This window comes from Schistocerca gregaria, chromosome 8 (genome assembly GCF_023897955.1).
Source record: "Schistocerca gregaria isolate iqSchGreg1 chromosome 8, iqSchGreg1.2, whole genome shotgun sequence".
NCBI lineage: Eukaryota > Metazoa > Arthropoda > Insecta > Orthoptera > Acrididae > Schistocerca > Schistocerca gregaria.
This window is the reverse complement of record NC_064927.1, coordinates 489,298,868-489,316,139: the sequence shown is the minus strand read 5'-3', so window position 1 is coordinate 489,316,139 and position 17,272 is coordinate 489,298,868. Positions and strand designations below refer to the sequence as shown.

At 40.4% G+C, this 17,272-nt stretch overlaps 1 protein-coding gene across 6 annotated transcripts in view; it reads left to right on the top strand.

The window, feature by feature from the left end:
* The window catches only part of LOC126285380 (PDZ and LIM domain protein Zasp-like), a 283,882-nt gene that overhangs the window by 188,267 nt on the left and 78,343 nt on the right, over positions 1–17,272 (top strand). For all 6 annotated transcript variants that reach the window (XM_049984713.1, XM_049984717.1, XM_049984716.1 and 3 more), the window contains exon 2: positions 10,913–11,064. In XM_049984713.1, coding sequence (XP_049840670.1) covers positions 10,913–11,064 — 152 coding nt within the window. The remainder of the gene's footprint in view (positions 1–10,912; positions 11,065–17,272) is intronic.

Here is a 17,272-nt window from a genome sequence, read left to right as displayed (position 1 = left end):
ACTGAAAAGGCTGCTGCCCCTCTTCAGGAACCACACGTTTGTCTGGCCTCTCAACAGATACCCCTCCGTTGTGGTTGCACCTACGGTACGGCCATCTGTATCGCTGAGGCACGCAAGCCTCCCCACCAACGGCAAGGTCCATGGTTCATGGGGGGATACGCACTCATGTAGTCGATTTAGGTTATTTACGTCACGATGACGTAGTGTTACGTCACTATGACGTAGGGTTCTCCTCACCTAGCGTGAGATGAATGCTACCCCGCCCCGCCTGGGTGGTCAGCTCTGAGGCCCATTTCACACGATCGACTTTCTGGTCGAAATCCGACAACTTCTCGTGGGTGCGCGTCAAGAACTCGCGTGTAAATCACCAGCCAACGGTGTCGCGAATGGGGCAGCGATGTCACTGATCACCTGATCGTGACGAATGTCGCATCCTAAAATCTTGAACATGCTGCACATGTGCAGCTAAGTCAGTTGGCGCGAAAATACATTTACTAAAGATACTACCTGTGCACATAGCAAAGATGCGCATACAAAGTATTATATTTCAGAGCTCTGTCTTTATCTCATTTACGAACACTTAAGTCAATGTGAGAGCTTATTAAAAGATAAAACATGTATTATCTCCTATTATGTTATAAATAAATATTCCCATCCTTTCCTACTGCCCATTACAATCACAGAACTATCTTTAGTAAATGTATTTTCGCGCCAACTGACTTAGCTGCACATGTTGTCAGTGCACCTGAACTTGTTTGTGTGATAGATTATTAGAACGATGGTAACATCGACAGTTCAGTATATATCTAACAACATATTACGATGTAATAAGTGTCGTACTCGTCGGATCTTGTGGGACTCTTACTGTCAAAAGGCTGCATTTTGACGATGACATGTACTCATGATAGATAGTTTTATATTCTGACAGAATGTGAGTAATGTACATTTCTGACCAATTTTTATAATTACTCTATTATGTTAATGAAATGTGTGTTTATTTATGTATATACACTCTGTGCTACACTGTTGTATTTTTTTGTGTTTAGGTAACTTTTGCATTGTTAATTGAAAATGGCCATAAGGCCGAAATTGCAATAGTAACAATAAATATTTTATACAGTCAACGGCGACTATGACGTATTTTAAGAAATATTATATAACTGTGAATCCCAACCATGAGAAGTTAATCAAGTTTTCTAAATGTTTGCGAATCGTGTAACTGAGGCCTGACTTGTGTACGAGCCCTGTATTCACCTAGTGGGATGTGGAAAACCACCTAAAAACCACATCCAGACTGGCTAGCAGACCTGATCCCCCCGCATGGCTGTCCAGGCAGCTTAATGTGTGTAAATAAGAATGTAAACATAAAAAGGTTTTCAATGAAAATTGTTTTAGCAGGGAAAAAGTCAGACCCGTTTAATGAGACAAATAATTTTTTGTGTTACTTGGAACTTAGACAGAAAACTATGAAGGATGGAGTGAGAAGGTGCTATTTATACAACCTTCAAATATTGTTTGACGTGTTTGTAAGTATATACTTTCTCAAACATATGAATGTAGATGTTCTGAAATGTTGAAGCGACACCTTCCCTGTTCTTTCAATTCACAGGAGTGTGGAGGATTTACTACTTTCCAACAACACTATTGTTTTTTTGTTTTTGTGTTTTTTTTTTCTTTTGTAAAAAGGATGGTCTCTCATAGCCTTACTTTCGCCGTTCAGGTTCCAGATAGCACAAAAGACAGCTTTCCAACATACGCGATGTTGTCGCTGACGTATAAACAACACCCAACACAAGAATAAAACGTCAGGGCGGTGCAATAGACACAGTTCTCATGAATAGTCTGCCGAGATGAGACAGTCTGCCGCCCATAGTGGACGAGCGGTTCTAGACGCTACAGTCTGGTACCGCGCAAACAGCTACGGTCGCAGGTTCGAATCCTTCCTCGGGAATGGATGTGTGGGATGTCTTTAGGTTAGTTAGGTTTAAGTAGTTCTAAGTTCTAGGGAACTGATGATCTCGGAAGTTAAGTCCCATAGTGCTCAGAGCCATTTGAATATTTGAAGACAGTCTCACGTGTAATACGTGTTTAATGGCGTTACCTGGAAACGCAGCGTGATTATCTGTTCTGAAGCGAGCGCCGCGCGTGGGAAGATCGTATGCTGTCGACTCGGACACCTCTAGGATCTCTGATTTATCGTCCTAGTAGAAATCTACATCGAAGATTTACAGACGACCGTAATTGACTTAAACCAGTATGTCCACCTGTGGATGTGAACCGTGGCACAATTTCGGAAGCACGGCTGCTCAGCGAAACTTCTGCAGCTTGTAACACGTGGTCCCACTGGGAAGCCCTTGCACATCCTCCTCCCAGCCCGATCTTTCGCTGTACGACTTCCTTTTTCTTTGGAGAGCTGAAGAAAGACATTCATGGCCTTCGATTTCCTTCCGGCGAAGAGGTGGACGCCTGAGGCAACCGCACTTTTCCAAGAAGGCACTGACCACCTTGTCTCGCCGGGGGATAAATGTACTAATAGTTACGGCCATCAGTTTTGAAACAATAAACATTTTATTTACTTTTTCCCAGCCGTCTCGTTTTCATTTGACTGCCCCTATAACTCACGGAACAACAGCAGGAAGCAAACATCTGTCGGAACGGCAGCAGGAAACAAGTGTCAGAGATGTACTGTAAATCATCGCTGACAGCAGGTGACCAGTACTGGCGCCGTCTCTGCTCTCTGAAATACCAGATGACTCTGCGAATTCAGTCACAAGGCCAGCGGCAGAGTGGACCTTCAAGGACATACGCTCGAAGGCGTGCCCTTAGTTCTGCTTAAGAAGAGACGTTAGTATGTTGGAACTCCACATCCAGGGACAGGAGTAAGAATCGACGCTTTTTTTGCTCGATACTTTTCAGATGATACTTCTACTAGTTATCAGCACTTTATAATAGCAGTTGTGTCGAATTATTCAAATAACGATTTGTTACATTCTTATTATTTACCTAATTTTTTTTTCTGCGTGACCCAGTGACTGAGCACTAACAGGCCAACAACTGAACGGGCGGTGTGCGTGAAAGCGACACAGTGAGTGTACGCAGACATTTGCGACACTTCACCATGACCAACCTTGGCAACGTTTTGTTCACAGTTCATTTACTTGGAATGTCGTTGTTATCATCATTCGACTTACTTGTTTGTTTTCGTATTGTTGTTTAAATATATATGAACGGTTTGTTCTCGATTATCACTTTTGAAGTCTTTATTCGACTCACAATCTCAGATCACAGCAGTTTCACCCAACTCTGATGCTGTAGCAGCAAAGGCAACAGATTCATTCGACCCGGAAGCTGGTTCTGTTTCAGAAACTAACGGCACATGGATAAGAGCTTTATCGGAGGCCTCTGGAGCAGTTAAACCTGAAGTTTTCTTAAGAAATTTCATCATACTCGAACTCATAGCTAGCTTGGTTGGGTACAATCGTCTCAGCCTTTCTTTTTCTTTATGGTGCACCGGATTCCCATTTTCTCACTATGTCTCTTGGCATGATGATCTAAGAAACCTTTTGTGGTAAGTAGGTTGATAAGTACAGTAGGATGTTTAAAGTACTGATGTCATAGTATAGAGCGAATAGGCTGTGCGATTATCATACATGGCAGATTGTATTTTTTTTATTCTGTCGTGTATGATAGCAACCAAATAGATACGCCAAGGAATGTATTTGTATACTGACTTATCATAGGATGGGGTTCCTTTAGTATGTTTGGCTGAAACTGTTACAACCACACGTCCAGAGATAAAAGACTTGTTCACTTGTACCACTTCAATAACCCGAGGAAAGTGTGAAGTGTCACTTGGTAGGATTTGTTTCAGAGAGATGGCATTACGGCCAAGACAATGCTCCTGGCTGTATTGTCTCTTGCACAGAGCATTGTTGCATTTCCTTTTTGGATTGAAGTGTCAGTTCGGAAAAACTATGGATGCCAAGCGGGCTGTGAATATGGTATAAAGAAAAGATAGTGTATCTTCCGTTTAATATGCATCTTTCTTTAATATGGCGATCAGCTTTCTCTCTAAATATATAATTTAATAATTTATTTTACCAAATGTTTTTAGTGTGTGTGTACGACTTTACAACAAAAGTCTCCTTCGAGTTCCATGCGTTGCTGCCGTCTAGTGCGCATGCGCTGATTCGCGATTCGTGTAAATGTACCAGATCCCGTCTGTAGTCTCCAACTCGTGCGCTTGGCGCGTTGCCACATAAGTGTACTCCTTAGATGCGTCTTGTAATGGGGCTTACCTGTTGCCCTAGATGACTACTACTACATTCGTACGGAAATAGAGACGGACAACTAAGTATCTAAAATTTTAACAGCTTCGACAACTTTTTTGCGAGGCTGTCACCGGTCGCCAACGCGTAACGCCAGAGCGGAAATGGACGACTAACAGGGACAATTGGTAAGAAAGGTTACGTATTGTCTTCTCGGTGTATCCAAGAAAATGAAATTTTGACAGAAAATTTTCGCCAGATCGCTACACTAGTAAGAACCAGTTGTGTAGCTCCTAGTTAGCAGCCGCTTAAGTCTTATTCTCGAAACAGAGCAGAAAACGCCTGGCCGGAGAATAAACGCGGATAAGTGAATCGGTGGTTCTGGCAGGGTTAGTGAAGTTAAGCGGAGAATAACTATTGACAATGGTTGTAATAGTTACAGAATTAGTGATGACAATATTTGTTTGTTAGAATACTGAAGGAGAAGAAACGGACATATCACACAAGTTTAACTACTACTACTACTTTTCGATCTCATGTTTGAGAAACTGGAGAATGTGAATGAAATGTCAAACTATTCTAGATACTTCTACCGTGTTATTTACGTAAACGAGGTAGGTAAAATGACCATTTGTGCCAAAACACACTCGCTTATTTGGTGTGTGTTACAATTGCAGCAATATTAGGAAGATCTATTTCGTTTTATCCGGCAGACAGGGACAAAATAGACGTAATCAAGTTGGGAAATCATACCAGTCTTGGGTGCGATTTATATTAACAGCTATTTCGACATTAGACAGCGACATTTTAATTTATCATGTGGCAAAACGTTTGACGAACTTTGGCAAGGTAAAGATTCTTTTGCAGAAAGGAAAGCACGCTGTGTGCAGCTATAGCAAGATTAGAGAGAAAAACATGCTGGGACTGAAGGCTTGAAGAAATGTTTATTGTCTTGCTTGTTTATATTTAATTTTATCTCACACAAAAAACAAAGTTGTTAGCTAATAGAGCTTTTTGAAGAGGGGGCGGATGTCAAATAGATGAGTGGCAGTAGTAGAGGCATGACAGGACTGTCCTGAATACAGGTTTGATGGGTTCCATTACGAAATGTACTCCTGTGAAATCCAAAGAACGAGAAACTGTGACGTATGACAGAAGGATGCTGTGTGAAGAGGTGGGGCACTGCTCTTTGGCACACTTAAGATCAAATAACGTCTCGCATTTCCCTGTATATATATATTCTATATATCAAACTCTTCAGAAAGATGTGCGCTACAAAAGAAATATATTTTTGGAAAATCGTTTTTTTTTTTAATTTTTGACGTCCTGTCGCAAACGCTTGAATGGTAAGGAGGGGGGGGGGAGGGGGCGGGGTTACCACTATCTACTTTTTGCTCCGGTTCGAAAATGTAGTAGATATTGTTGGTAAAGCTAACGAGGACTTAAATAATATACGAAGATTGAATGAAAAGTAATGCTTCCACCTTTGTTAATTGGGTTTGGATGGGAATATTTTAGTAAATAAAACGCAGAAATAATACTTAGTATGTGATCTTGAATTAACAATATTCACTTTTCCACATAATCACCAGCCAGTTGGATACATTTATGCCAACGTCGAACAAGTTTTCTGAAGCCGTCATGGAAGAAGTCGACGCTCTGTTTCTGCAACCACAGTCTCACAGATATCCTTCATCAGAGGCATAATGATATCCCCACAGATTGTCTTTCCTTATCGGGAACAGATGGTGACAAATCTAGACTGTATGGAGGATGCCGTACGGTGGTGAGATTGTCTGTGGTGGCATGTGAAGTGTGTGGCCTGGCATTGTCATGCTGCAGGGAAACATTTCCCTTTTCCTTTCGGACCCTTGTTACCTGTCATTTAAGAGTTCGCAGCGTTGTGATGTAACGCTCTGAATTTATTGTTGTTCTACGACCAAGGAAATTGACATGGACAACACCATCTGGGTCCCAGAACACTGTGGCCACGATTTTTCCAGCTGAGGGCTGCGTCTTGAATTTCTTTTTCTGAGACGAGTCTTTGTGCCGATATTCCATAGACTGACGTTTCGTCTCCGGGTCGTAATGGTGTACCCACGTTTCATCTTCTGTCACAATTGAATGGAGAAAGGCGTCACCTTCATTCTCGTAATGCAAGAGGAGTTCAGGGCAAATTTCAAGTCTGTGCCCTTTCATTTTAGGAGTCAGCTTGCACAGATCTTCCGATAGCGAAGCAAAGCAACAATGTGACCCATATGTTCTTGTGAAATGCCGATTGTGCTTGCTGTTTCTCTCTTGAGTGATACGACGATTGTCCTGAATCAATCTGTCACAGGACGTCCAACTCTTTGATTTCCATGCAGGTCGATGTTCCTGCCTCAACATTTTTAAACTTACTCGCCCAACGACACACTGTATTCACATGAACACAATCACCATAAACTACTTTCATTCTCTGATGATCTCCTTTGGGGTGACACCTTCTGCTGTCAAGAATTCAATGACTGCACGTTGCTGAAACTGCCTGGACCGACCGTCTGTGACAGGGTTCCATACTTTACACTGAAACAACGTAACCATTCTCTGCTAAGGCTTCCTGCCAGTTGGAGCTGTAGAGAAGAGGCTACGGAACAAGCCAGTCCCTGTCATATACCAATGCTCCCAACTGCTGAAGAGTTACGAAGGTGGAGGCATTACTTTTCAAGTCAACCCTTGTATGTGAGTAAAAATATTTGTATGTGTGTATGTGTGGTGGCCTTCCCACATCTCCTACTAAACCAGTGGATTGATTTCAATCAAATTTGGTTCATACACTACTTCTTGTCTAGGGAGAAGTGCGGGAAGGACCACCTAGCTGCTTTAGGGGTGGAGTTGGGGTGAGGAGGGTTCTAACCCCTGCCCTGCACAATTTCTGGTGTGTTGGTGCTACCAGAATATGTTCCTGGATGTATATGTGTGGATGGGCACAGCTGGGCGGGGGGGGGGGGGGGGGGGGAGGGGGAGAAGCAGATGGGTAGTGAGAAGAGGGAAGAGGAAATAGACAGAGAAAGGGAGAGGAGGGGATGGATACACAGGTTGTGGTGGGAGAAGAGGTGGACAGATAGGGGTGGAAGGATGAGGCAGAAACAGACAGATGGGAAGGATGAGGTGGACAGATCAGGAGGGAAGATGAAGGGATGAACAGAGAGAGGGGATAAGAATAAATGGATGAATAAAGAGGGAAGGAGGAGATGGACAGGGAGATGAGTAGGACATGAGATGGACAATGAGATGGGGAGGATGATATTGAAACATAGAGGGGAGGCAGTAAGAGGTAGACTCAGAGGGCAAGAGGAGATATGGACAGAGCGAGCAGGAGGAGGAGATGAACAAAGAGTGGGGTAGAAGGAGACAGATAGAGGGAGGGGGAGAAGGGGATGGACAAAGAGTGGGGGAGGCGGAGGTGGTAAGAGAGTGGGAGGAGGAGAAGACAGAGAGACAGAGAGAGAGAGAGAGAGAGAGAGAGAGAGAGAGAGGAAGAAAGTAGTATAGAAGACATGTTCAGAAAATAAATGTACTAAATTTTATATTTTCTTAGAAAAAAATGTATTTGGAAAAAAAGTACAGGATATTATTGATACACTTGAATCGTAATCACATATTGATACACTTGTTGACTATTTCTCCACATAATCGCCATCCCGTTCAATGCACGTTGTGAGCTGTGACACAAGTTTCTTTATGACCCCCTCGGAGAGTTCTCCTGCCAGCTCTTTCCTCCACTTTGTAACCCCTTGCTGCACCTACTCGTTGGTTGAAAATTTAATTCTACTCGTATGTGCCTGCGGGTAGGTGAAAAGATCGTAATCTGAAGGCAGAAAGTCAGGGCAATACAGAGGGTGGTTCAGAACATCCCAACAGAATGAGTCCAAGAGTGCATTGATGGCTAAGGCTGTGTGAGGATCGTTATTGTAAAGCAACAAGCCCACTCCTTGTGTCAGCATTCCACTCCTTTTGCTTTACATGCTCCTTTTCAGTTCTTTTAGGGTCTCACAATATTGCTGTGCATTGATGGTTCCCGCTGGAGCATAAATTTGGCCAGAATGACGACTTTTTGGTCACAAAATGACTCTTTTTGTCTCAGGTGTATAATGAGGCACGCACGCTTCATCTGCAGCCACAATAGAGCTCAGAAAACCCACACCTTCCATTTCAAGTCACTCTAGAAACTCGCAGATGTGACTGACCCGATTTTTCTTGTGCCAATCTGTCTGCTATTTTGGAAACCATCTTGTGCAGTTTCCAGTATTTTAGCATTTCTGTGGATGTCTTGTACATGTGAATACCGGATAGTTGTGGAAACATCACAGAAATTTTAGCCACTGTCAATTGGCGTTCTTCATGAACAGTGTCCTTGACCTTTTGCGCCAACTCATCAGTCCGAATGGAAGATATTCCACTCCTCTGTTTCTCATGAACATTTGTTCTGCCTCCACTAAAATCCCTATTACAGCCATACACACTTGTCCTGTTTATAACACCTTCAGTGTAAACCATTTTCATGTGCGGCAATAGATGAGTCAGATGTGGATCACAGCATGTCACTCACACTTGGCAGAATTTCTTACCGACATCTTTCACACAAGTGGATACTACAATGTGAGTTTACATACTGCAATGTTCTCTGGTCAGAGAATCCCCCTGTAACATCCAGTTTTGTCAATTCACAAAGAAAGAAAAAAAGCATAGCACATTATGGTCATAGTGTATTTACTTTCTGAGTATGCCTTGTACCTGCCATATGCGTATGCAGCTGAACTCACATGCAAAAGGTTAGTATTTTATATATACTCAAACGTTAGGATTTTCAAATACAAAAGTATAAATGAGATGCTATATTTGATAATAACGGCAATATGCTGCAGCATTGTTTTTTGGCAAACCTGAAGCACTCGTTTGACCTCCTGGCCCCTGCCACCCCTCTTCCTCATACTAACCTTAGAAGCCCAGAGCTAAAATTTAAGTCAACTATTGGTAGTTTGGGTTTCACACATCTTTGTGTACACTATCATTTCCAATACCTATGAACAATTCACAAACTTCGGCATTTCAGAAATATTTCTGCATTTGGCTATCAATTAGGAACTTGGATAAATCACAAGCAAAATGCGTATGCTAGTATACATCACTTCAACATACATCATAAGGTACACAATCCACAATTTTGGCTAGGAGATGATGATAATATCATGTTTTAGTGGCATAAAACTTGACAGTGAGAGCATGAGTGTGAACCCTGCTGTACCACAGTGTTCACCACAAATGAAAAATTGAACAGTTAGTATTCTTCTTCTATGCAGAGAATGATTTGGAGATGTATAGGGAGTAATGACATCTTGGGAATGTTGAAAAAATGAATAAAATGATTTATCAAAAAAATATGTTTTCTTGCTCAATGTTATCAGGGCCAGGGGACCACAAATAATAACTGATGGCTTTCCACTCCATTCTGTTTTCTGCAGTCCCCATCTATCTGCCCTACACTCACGTTTGTAAATCTCATTTTACTCTTGTCTCTTTTTCTCTTCCTACAGCCCATGGATCTTCCACCATCTGGTAACATTTCCACAATCTTTGGCCATGTTTTGTTGTTCAGTTTAACTACATGTGCCTCATTCTTCCTCAGTCTGAGCTTGTGCTCTGCCTCTAATGGTCTCATTGTCTAAAAGTTAAGTTCTACGTTTTCATTCCTACCAATCCTATCTGGGATTTTACTCTTAAACAGCCAGTGTACCAAGTGCAACATTGAGCTGCAGTATTAGAGAGAAAGTATTAATTTAGTATCCGTGGAAAATGGAGCAGTTGGTGTTATTCTTCTTTGCAGAGAAGTGTTTGAGATGCATGAGAACTAATGGTGTACAATAAATAAAATGATTTGTTGAGACTTCATGATGGGAATTACAGAACATACCCTACAACTTTTTGATTCAGTTTTAACCACATTTGTTGTATGTGACTGTAATAAATGCACCTGCAGTGATAATTATTTCCTATTTAATAACATAAATGTTTGTGGTGGCTTTTGTACCTATATATCTTCAAACTTTTGATTAACTTCAGCAGTGTAAGTTCTCCTCATACTTATAGAACTATTATATTACTCGTACTGAACATATCTAATAAAATCCTGCTATTCTGCTGGAGTAGAGAAAACAGTCTAGTTCTCTTTGAAATTTCAGTGAGGGACTTGAACTGATACCCCCCCCCCCCCCCTCCCGCACACACCTTCCATAATATATGTATGATATATGTACATATTATGGTCCATTAGAGGCTTGACTGTTATCTAATGCAGGTTTTCTGAATTTATCTTGCAGTTTCTGTTTTTATCACAAAACAGCATTAAATACAGTGTGAACATACAGGTCAGTTTCTTATCACATTCATTGTCATCACCAACACAGCCAGATTGTTGCTTTCCAGCCTTTGGCTACAAAATAGATCACTTTGTCACCCAACCAAGATGTTGATGTTGTGTGTGTGGGGCAGGTGGGGAGGTGGGGGGGTGGGGTGGAGGGGGGAAGCATGCCAACTACCACACTCCAGTCTTAATTACATTTGTAAACATTTTTTAGGTGAAAACTTTGACCCCCTGTTTGCAGGTTAATGGCGGCAGCTTGGCTGAGAAGGCGGGTCTACAGGCTGGTGACGCTCTCATCCGCGTCAATGACGTCGAGCTGTTCAATCTACGCCACAAGGAGGCGCAGGACGCTATTGTCCGCGCTGGCAACTCCTTTGAGCTCGCCGTGCAGAGGTTTGTACCAGCTCATGCAAATCTTACAAATTATCAAAAACATTGATTGCTTTGACACTATGTAGAAAAAGTACCCAATTCTGTATTGACAAGGTTTAGGTTTCAACATATATATCTACCTACCATGGTAAAGTGTATTGGTTGAGACAAGTAAGAGATGAATAACTGCTTATATACCTCTGTCTAATTTGACCATCATGTTCTTTGTGGGAAAGATGAAGTTGAAGATGAGGAATTTTTGTAGATTTTTACATCTTAAAAATAAATTCTGTGGCTTGACGAATAACTTTTCACCAGATATTTGCAGTCATTTTTCTGAATATCTGTCAGTTGAGACTGTTTGAAATTTTAATTACCCTTTCCTATGAGGCAAATCGTTCTGTTATTATTCATGTCTTTCTTTTTGGGATATGTTCATTAATGTCCCCTGTTAATCTGATTGAATAAGAATTCACTAAACTCGAGCCGTGCTCCAGTATTGACCATAGAAATGTTTGATAAGCGACCTCTTTTGGGTAACCTGCAGTTTACCAATGAATAGAGATTTTTCCTTCATTTAGCTGCAATAGAGGCTAATTAACATTCCAGTGCACATCTTAACAATTGGTTACCCCCCTGGTATTTACATGACATGACTGAGTGTAGTTCTGCCTGTGTTGTCAAGGTGGCGTACTTCGTACCAGGCTAATTTTTTGTCAGTGTCTTACAGTTTTTTTTTTTTTCATATAACACTTCATTTTAAGTAATTACGGAATTTACTAAAAGCATAAAATTGTAACTATTACTGTCCTCTGAGTAATTATTGTATGATGTTAACAGTAATGCTGCTGTCTTACTTCTGTGAGACACAGCAGACATCACTTTTGTGTGTGTCTCTCTATCCTGGATAATGTTTTTAAGAACTTTTCCATCTGTTAACAAACCTCATTATATATCTGTTGAATATATTTTATTACTTGATATCTGTATGTTACTGAAACGAAAACTTTTTGTAAGCCAAATCCATTTTCTTACCTCTGTTATGGTTCTTAAAGCATTGCGAGTTATGAGCTCCAGTTGGATTTTGTATGATCAATATTTTTGGTATCCATGCCAGTTTACAAGGAGAAAGTCATTTTGTTGAATGTTGGTTTATATTAGAACTATGAACCTACAAAAAGATGTGAATGATATAGGAAATTAATTTCCTGGATCAGATTTGTCACCTCTTTTCTTTTCTTTCTTTTTCTAACAGATAGTTAAGATCTATGGGTTTTTTCAATAACTGGAGCCTTTTTTTAACCTAAACTTGTTGCAAGCCAAATTATTATTAAAAGAAAGGGCATTGGTTTTTGCCCACAGGATTAACTCACACCAATCCGACCATGTAGTCATGGAGTATCAAAAATGTCTAGAACTCTCACAAAGCTTGAGTCATGACTATAAAGCAAATAGCAAACTATGGTCCATTGGTAAAATATTTGGAAATGCAGTTTATCTAAGAAAAATATTGGCAATGAAACATTTGTGCAGCCTGTGCTGGAACGGTCCTCACATTGGATCTGCATCAGGTTCAGCCAACAGGGGACAGGGAGTCATAACATAAGAAGCAGTCAGTGCAACTGTTCACACAGTCATTTCAGCTGAAGGATAGGGTCACAGAAATGCTGAAAAACTAAAAAGCAGTTCTCAAAGAAAAAAATCTCATTAAAAACTCACTCTAAAATTTAAAAAAAAATCAGTTTTTAAAAAATTAATTCAGATTTTTCCTACAAGTTGTCACAGAAAGCTCTCTTGGTGATTGTGAAGTTAATAATAATGTGCATGAAGATATATAAGCAGTTGTTAATCCCTCTCTATTTTCACAACTGGCATGGGGAGAAATCTTAATATATTATAAAGCAAAAAAGATCCCTCTAACACATAGCTTTCAGTCAGTTGAAGAGTGCACTTGTAACAGAAAATGGTAATCACAGGAGTTATCAAAAATAAAATATGCCGCTTTAACCACAGTACACATACTGGGCACCTAGTAAAATTTTCCATCCATCAAATAATAAAGTAATCAAGGTAACAATGTTCACAATGAAACTTAATTTTAGCTACAGTAAGGAAATCATGTGTTAACGTCATTCTTTGATGATAAATTGAAACTGTATATCTGATTAAGACTCAAAGCTAATGTTCTGCTTTTTGTAGTTGTACACAACCAGCTAAGCTACCTTCCAAACAGCCCATCCTTCTCTGAATGTTCTGGATGTGAAAATGGTGTTAGACTTGATGCTACTATCATTCTGCGAAGCTCAATATCCCAACTATTTTCTTGACCTTGCACACAGCAGCAGTTGACATTTTTATCTGGAATTGGCAATTTTAATGGCAGATGGTGTCCTTCCTGTTGTTTAATCAGTGTAAGAATATTCCAGAAATATTGAACAGACTCTGATGGGAGAGCCTACAAGAAAGGAGTTGTGAACTATTGAGAGATTACTAATAAACATGTGCAGCAATCAACTGGTTGGATTCTTTGGATATCCATCTCTTTTAGCTACTGTCAGTTCTCCAGCTTTCATTATTATGGTACCTATATGTGCATACTGTTTCATATTATTATATCTTATCTTCTTCCATTTTAATGCATGTATCTGCAAACTGTAATTCTGCAAGCCATATTCCAGTAAAACAAATGTAACATATTACTGCCTCCAACTTACAACTAGTGCAATGATTACAATGATTAAATTAGAGACATTCAGATGTATAGAGTAGGCTACTACAATCTTTCTTCTCATGTACCTTTTGCAGATGGAACAAGACAGGTAAAATTAGTAACTTCCGATCTACTGTTTCTCATCAAAGAAAGCAATGAACAGCAGCAGCCACTCCACATTTGTTGAAGGTCCAAACAGTGTGCAATTCTAGCAGTGTGAATACACATCCATTGTTGTGTGCCTCATTATTCAGTCATTCTTGACACCTTTCTTATGAAGAGGTTTAACAATTGCATATTTTAATCTGTCTGGTAAAATTCCCTGTGCCATTGATGCATTATATATATATTTCCGAGGACATCACACATTAAGTTAGAACAAATTTTAAGAATTCTGTTCGAAATTCCATCAATGCTGCATGGGCTTTTGCTTTTTATAATTTTTATAATTCTATTAATTTCAGTGAAAGATGCTGGTGATTAAAATTTTTTTGATCAATTTTTAATACATTTTCTTACTTTTTCAATTGAGTCATTTAATCTGACTTTTGCTGCTACATTTATAAAGTGATATTGAAAAATACTTGCAGACACAAATCAGACCAAAAATTTTCCCTAGCATTTTTCCTACTTCCTTTTCTATGTCTTTAGTTAACCCTTAGTTGGTAACATGTGAAAAATTGGCATTTACGTGACAACCAAATTTTTCAAAGAATTTCCACTATAGAGAATATTGAAAATAAATAACAATTTAAAAGCTTCATGAAAAATTAATACTAATATTTTTATTGTCTTTCAATTACATTTTGCAAAACAATATGAAAAAATATAGAATTAAGTACTAGTTTTTACATGACATAGGTTATAAAGTATATTATTCCTTTGCAAAATTCACAAAATTTAATATTACTGTTTCAAATGAAATAGTTTCTAAACTTGACATGTGATTTCTCAAATATCTTGATATACATGCAAATAAACAGAAAAAAATTACAAACTTTCTACACACATTTTACATATTTTCATGGAGCACTGTGAGCAGTTTGGTTTATCACATTTCACACACTTGTATGCCATCATTCTGTTCAATGTGTAGGGAAAAAAAGACAGGTTTTTCTCTTTTCTAGCTTGTCGCTTATTTTTCTTTTTGTTGGATTCCCATATCTTTGCTTTTCACCCAAAATACCTGAAATAATTTTTCTGAGGTCATCTCGTAAGTTTGAAATCTGGAGTCTTCTTTGCATATGATGTCTGGTTAAGTTCTTTCCTACACTCTTCATGAACTCAAATCTTGACATCATACCTTAATGAAGATATGTAACATAGGCATTTGCGCAGCTCACAGATATTAGGAAGTAAAATACTGCCAGTGGCCATCTCCTTGTTCTCCGTTTAGCTGAGTAGTTGCTGCACTTCGTGTCTAGAGCGTCTAAGACAGATTTTGTGGCATTATAGAAACTGATAATTTCTGGTTTGTTGCTACTTTCATCACTATATACAGTGTGGTACATTGAAGAAAGCATTAAAACTGCCTTAGACTTTTTTGGAACAAAAGACAATAGTGTAAGATCCGTAGTAAAACCATAAATACTGGAGCCCACTTCTTTCTTTGGGTTGGGAAGAAACTACTTTAGAACTTCTCTTTTGTTGGATTTTAGAGTTCCAACAAATGTCAACCTATTTTTCAGCAGCTCCTAACACAATTCAATGGAGGAAAGCCAATTGTCTGCTGTGATATACCAGTTTGTCCCATATATACATTTGGAAAGACGAATCACAGACTGTGTTGGCTTTTGGAACTTTTTCTTTTCATCAAATAGTGTTGCTCCATCACTATCTTTCCCCACATAAATGTAAGCATTATACAAATATGAAGAATGTGCATCTGTTAGGCACATGACTTTTACGTCATATTTAGCAGGCTTCTTGGGCATAAATATTTTGAATTGGCATCTTCCTCTAAATGGGATTAGACTCTTATCAACACATGCGTGCGCCCCAATCGAATATACCTTCTGACAATTAGAAATAAAGATGTTAAAAATATTGGACACAGCTGCTGCAGGATAATTTCTCTCACCTGTGAGAGAATGTAACTGACGTTTGTGCGCGAGTAAAACAATACTATGTAAATAAAACAGAAAGAAACTTCCACATGGGAAAAATATATTAAAAACAAAGATTCCAAGACTTACCAAGCGGGAAAGCGCCGGCAGACAGGCACATGAACAAAACACACAAACACACACACAGAATTACAAGCTTTCGCAACTGGCAGTTGCTTCGTCAGGAAAGAGGGAAGGAGAGGGAAAAATGAAAGGATGTGGGTTTTAAGGGAGAGGGTAAGGAGTCATTCCAATCCCGGGAGCGGAAAGACTTCCCTTAGGGGAAAAAAAGGACAGGTGTACACTCGCACACACACACACATATCCATCCGCACATATACAGACACGAGCAGACATATTTAAAGGCAAAGAGTTAAGGGCAGAGATGTCATTCGAGGCGGAAGTACAGAGGCAAAGAAGTTGTTGAAAGACAGGTGAGGTATGAGCGGCGGCAACTTGAAATTAGCGGAGGTTGAGGCCTGGCGGATATCGAGAAGAGAGGATATACTGAAGGGCGAGTTCCCATCTCCGGAGTTCGGATAGGTTGGTGTTGGTGGGAAGTATCCAGATAACTCGGACGGTGTAACACTGTGCCAAGATGTGCTGGCCGTGCATCAAGGCATGTTTAGCCACAGGGTGATCCTCATTACCAACAAACACTGTCTGCCTGTGTCCATTCATGCGAATGGACAGTTTGTTGCTGGTCATTCCCACATAGAAAGCATCACAGTGCAGGCAGGTCAGTTGGTAAATCACGTGGGTGCTTTCACATGTGGCTCTCCCTTTGATCGTGTACACCTTCCGGGTTACAGGACTGGAGTAGGTGGTGGTGGGAGGGTGCATAGGACAGGTTTTGCACCGGGGGCGGTTGCAAGGGTAGGAGCCAGAGGGTAGGGGAGGTGGTTTGGGGATTTCATAGGGATGAACCAAGAGGTTACGAAGGTTAGGTGGACGGCGGAAAGACACTCTTGGTGGAGTGGGGAGGATTTCATGAAGGATGGATCTCATTTCGGGGCAGGATTTTAGGAAGTCGTATCCCTGCTGGAGAGCCACATTCAAGGTCTGATCCAGTCCCGGGAAGTATTCTGTTACAAGTGGGGCACTTTTGGGGTTCTTCTGTGAGAGGTTCTGGGTTTGAGGGGATGAGGAAGTGGCTCTGGTTATCTGCTTCTGTACCAGGTTGGGAGGGTAGTTGCGGGATGCGAAAGCTGTTTTCAGGTTGTTGGTGTAATGGTCGAGGGATTCAGGACTGGAGCAGATTCGTTTGCCACGAAGGCCTAGGCTGTAGGGAAGGGACCGTTTGATATGGAATGGGTGGCAGCTGTCATAATGGAGGTACTGTTGCTTGTTGGTGGGTTTGATGTGGACGGATGTGTGCAGCTGGCCATTGGACAGATGGAGGTCAACATCTAGG